The 4790-nt window shown below is 43.8% G+C and overlaps 1 protein-coding gene across 1 annotated transcript in view; it reads left to right on the top strand.

Moving 5' to 3' along the window:
- Positions 1-4022, top strand: part of LOC106515135 (R3H domain-containing protein 2) — a gene marked incomplete at its 5' end in the record, with an annotated part of 6601 nt that extends 2579 nt beyond the window's left edge. Inside the window, 2 exon segments of the mRNA XM_014004778.1 lie at positions 2118-2202; positions 2464-4022. Coding sequence (XP_013860232.1) covers positions 2118-2202; positions 2464-2837 — 459 coding nt within the window.
- Between the last annotated feature and the right edge of the window lie 768 nt (positions 4023-4790).

Here is a 4790-nt window from a genome sequence, read left to right as displayed (position 1 = left end):
GTGATGAATATCTTCCATCTTGAATTCTTAACTCCCCCCACTTTTAAAAGGAAATTCCCACTGCTAAACTGAGGTCTTCCAACCATATTTTCAGTTGCAGGCTGAGTTATTTCTACCTTCTCCTCTCTGTCAACGCTCTCTGGTTTCATTTAAAAGAGTCGATCATCAGATATTGTCCAAGATTAACCTTCAGGGTGGATATAGCTCGCTCACACCGAGGACCTATCCATGTCATCATTTACCCAGAATGCTTTGCGTGTAAATAAAATGGCTCCGTCCATGTTAAAATATAGTTTTAAAAATTTACAAAATTAAACAGCCTACAGTATTTTTCCAGTCTTTGTTTTACAGTTAAAATATATGTTTATCAAATAAAGTCTAATGTTACAACTAATCAGGGATCCCTTTAAGGCTCTGGATGTTGTGGGGTTGCATTGGTTGACGCGACTCTACAACATCGCGTGGACATCGGGGGCAGTTCCTCTGGATTGGCAGACCGGGGTGGTGGTCCCCCTATTTAAAAAGGGGGACCACAGAGTGTGTTCCAACTATAGGGGGATCATATTTCTGAGCCTCCCTGGTAAGGTCTATTAGGGGGTTCTGGAGAGGAGGGTCCGTTGGATAGTCTAAACTCGGATTCAGGAAGAGCAGTGTGGACGCTGGTCGTGGAACAGCGGACCAGCTCCACACCCTCAGCAGGGTCCTGGAGGGTGCATGGGAGTTCGCCCAACCAGTCTACATGTGTTTTGTGGACTTGGAGAAGGTGTTCGACCACGTCCATCGGGGACTCCTGTGTGGGGTACTCTGGAAGTATGGGGTACCAGGCCCATTGATACGGGCTGTTAGGTCCCTGTATGACTGGTGCCAGAGCTTGGTCCACATTGCCAGTAATAAGTCGGACTCGTTTCCGGTGAGAGTTGGACTCCGCCAAGGTTTTCCTTGTCACCGATTCTGTTCATAACTTTTATGGACAGAATTTCTAGGTGCAGCCAAAGTGTTGAGGGGATCCTTTTTGGTGACCTTAGGATCATGTCTTTGCTTTTTGCGGATGATGTGGTCCTATTGGCTTCATCATATCGTGATCTCCAGCTCTCACTGGAGCAGTTCACAGCCGAGTGTGAAGTGACCGGGATGAGGATCAATGCCTCCAAATCCGAGACCATGGTCTTGAGCCGGAAAACAGTAGCGTGCCGTCTCAGGGTCGGGGAGGAGGTCCTGCCCCAAGTGGAGGAGTTTAAGTATCTCAGGGTCTTGTTCACGAATGAGGGAAGAATGGAGCAGGAGATCAACAGGCGAATTGGTGCTGCATCTGCAGTGATGCGGGCGCTGTACCGGTCTGTCGTGGTGAAGCGAGAGCTGAGCCAGAAGGCAAAGCTCTCAATTTACCAGTCGGTCTACGTTCCTACCCTCATCTATGGTCACGAACTTTGGAAAGTGACCGAAAGAACGAGATCATGGATACAAACAGCCGAAATTAGTTTCTTCTGCAGGGTGTCTGGGCTCTCCTTTTAGAGATAGGGTGAGAAGCTCAGTCATCTGGGAGGGACTCAGAGTAGAGCCGCTGCTCCTCCACGTCAAGAGGAGCCAGTTGAGGTGGCTCAGGCGTCTGGTTAGGAAGCCTCGTTGACGCCTCCCTGGTGAGGTGTTCCGGGCATGTCCCACTGGGAGGAGGCCCAGAGGAAGACCCAGTACAAGCTGGAGGGACTATGTTTCTCAGCTGGCCTGGGAACGCCTTGGGATTCCCCAGGATGAGCTGGCCCAAGTGGCTGGGGAGAGGGAAGTCAGGGTCTCTCTGCATAGGCTGCTGCCCCCGCGACCCGACCCCGGATAAGCAGAAGAAAACAGATGGACAGACGGATTTAACATTTTTAGATGATGAAATATAATTTAACTTTGGTTGCTTCGTAGTGAAAGAATGTAGATGTCTTATTAAAAGGTAAATACATTAGGAGGGATGCGAACGCTCCATGTCTTTCCTTGTTAGTGTGTGAGATCATGTTTTTGTTGTCACTTTCCAAAGGCTTGAGGTTAAATCTTCCTTTCTTCGCAGCATCTAGTGTTCTGTCATATCACTATGAAGTAATAATAAACCCAATAATACCTGCTGCTGTTTTCAGGGTCAAGGAGTAATGAAACACGGGGCACGAGGGAAAAAACAAACACTCAAATCTGCGTCAACAGATCTCGGCACCACTGATGTTGGTAAGTTAAAAATACAGTTACAACCCAACTCCGAAGATATTTTTGATATTTGTAGGTATGTTATGGGCTCTCCACTAAGATCTTGTTTTTAGCAAAGTGTCATATTGTTTAAGTGAGGCAATAGAACAGTAAAACTTGTATTGTTTCTCTCACACACACGTACACACTATTTCTTGGTGAGAGGTGGTTATAAACCTGAGGACTCAGTTATGGAAATGATGTCTAACATTTCTCTCTCTGATATCGCTGCTTCTTGTTTAGTGGTGAGTCGAGTCCTCGAAGTAACTGACCTGCCAGAGGGAATTTCACGTCCAGAGGCCGAGAAGCTCTTCAACCAGCTGTCACTATGTGGTGCCAAGATCCAGTGGCTCAAGGAGCCCCAGGGAGGCCGAGGAGTAGCGGGAGGCTGCGGCCCCTGTCCTGGAGCGGGGCTGTCTGGACCAGGAGCCAGCGCAGGAGCCGGGGGAGGAAACGACCCAGCTCACCTCTACACGGTAGTGGCAGTGTTCCCCAGCACCATGGCTGCTCAGAGTGCTTCCTTCAAACTTAACAACAGCGGGGCCAGCCTCTTCAAACTGAGGGCCGCCAAAAAGAACTATGACCTGCGTGTGCTGGAGAGAGCCAGTTCTCAGTGAGAGGAAATGAGAGATGGAGGAAAGACACAAACAGACAGACTCTTGGTAAAATGGTGGAAAAGGAAGGAGGACTGAGGGGGACTGCTATTAATGTACAATTAAGAATAAAATGACAAAAAAATTAAATAATGTGTCAAATGTATAAAAGGGAAGAAGGTGTGAATCATGAGGTGGATGGTGTTTGGTTGCAAATCCGATTTTTGTTTGTTTTTCTTCATTGGTTTTGTTTTGTATTTATAAAGCGGAAGAGCACACAAGACACTCGAGCATGTGTTTCACAGTTGCTGTGGTACGTGTGCTGCCACGACACAAAAACACATGCAAGGTCACACACACACACACACACACAAACCAAAAGACACAGACAGACACAAAAGTGCAGGCAACAGGGTCACGTAGCACATAAACAAAAACACACTGGACAGTCGATCTTTTTCAGACCTTATCCTCCTCCACCCTTCTGTTCTACAGCTCCTTTTGCTGCCAGCGCTTTCTCTGATTCCTCAGCTCTCCATCACCCAGTTGTCTCAGATTCTCATATATTTATAAATATTCATACGCACAGGTGCGCACTCTCTCTGCTGTCCCCAGCTGCTTCCCCTTCTTTTCTTGCCATTGCCCCCCCACCCCATTTTCCTTCCTAACTTTCTCTGCTTCTCTGTTCCTCTCACCTAGTGTCGCTGCTCTCYCCTCTCCTGCTTTGTTTGCCTTACTGCTGTTGTGGGTTTCTGTATTGCGCTGTTTTTTCCCTCTCAGAAGTTCTTTTTTCTTTCTTTTCTTCCTTTTTTTTGAGGGTTCAATATATTTATATAAGTGATGTAAGGAATAAAAGAGATCTATATATTCAGTGATTTTTTTTTCTTTCGTTCCAGAGTGGGCCTTCCTTCATCTTTTACTCCTTCCTTCTTAACCCCTTCTTCTCTTCCCCACACTTGTTTCCTCTTTGCTGCCCTCTACCTCACTTCTTCTGCCCCCTCCTCCCTCCCACAACTGCCCCCCACTTTCCCCAGCTCCACCCAGACGTCCCCATTGTGTTTGCGTTTTTTTGTTGACAGCTGTGCAGAACGTATAAGAAGAAGTAGTTAAAGTGCACAATGATTGCATATGTCTACTGTAAATTTTATTTAATCTGTTATTTTTGTTTGTTTTTAAAAATATAAAAGTTGAGAAAAATCTATTAAAATATGCTTGGCGTTGTGTGGTTTGTTTGATTTAATCAAACAGGATTTGGTCAGATTCTTAACCCGCCTCGTTTTTAGTTTTCACATAAACGGATGAAGAAAACCCACCAAATTCTTAGWCTTGTTGGAGATAAGAAACTATTTTTGTTGTTCAAAGGATCCTTTTCAGYTAGTTTAATGAATACTGAGTAATGAACTGAACCATGCATTCGTCATGCATAAAACATCTTTCAAACACGTTAGGTCATTTTTTGTTATGTAGTTCAATGTGAATTATGATGGTTTTAAAAGAATATTCTGCCAGGCAGAAGATAATTTTTCTAAACTTTTTTTTTGTCCACTAAAAGATTTGTACCATAAATGACTTCTTTGGCCAAAATATATTAATAATCTCAACAAATCAAACACTGCCTTTTSTAAAAATAAATGACAGCTCTTTATTTAAACAGGCAAATGTTTGCTCTTGAAAAATGTAGACAAAAGAATTTAACTCATTACAACACATTACAGAGCAGAATAAATCTGTTTACAGAGGCCAATCTAGAAATTAGCCAATCATTAGAAATAAACTGTATAAAACTTTAAATTATTGAAAGTCTGATCTTTTTAAAGAAATGTGTAAAAACTCGAGTGCTGGCAAAGACTCAGTTCTGTTGACATATTTTTTTATTTTCTTTTTTTTACGAGTAAATGGGCATATTTTATTCATCATTAGTAAAATAAATAATTGGTATATTTTTATTTTATTTGGCTTCAGTAGTCTGCAGTAAAC

This window comes from Austrofundulus limnaeus, unplaced genomic scaffold (assembly GCF_001266775.1).
Source record: "Austrofundulus limnaeus strain Quisiro unplaced genomic scaffold, Austrofundulus_limnaeus-1.0 Scaffold26, whole genome shotgun sequence".
Taxonomy (NCBI): domain Eukaryota; kingdom Metazoa; phylum Chordata; class Actinopteri; order Cyprinodontiformes; family Rivulidae; genus Austrofundulus; species Austrofundulus limnaeus.
Note: the sequence above shows the minus strand (reverse complement) of the source record. Positions and strands in the feature narration are given on the sequence as shown.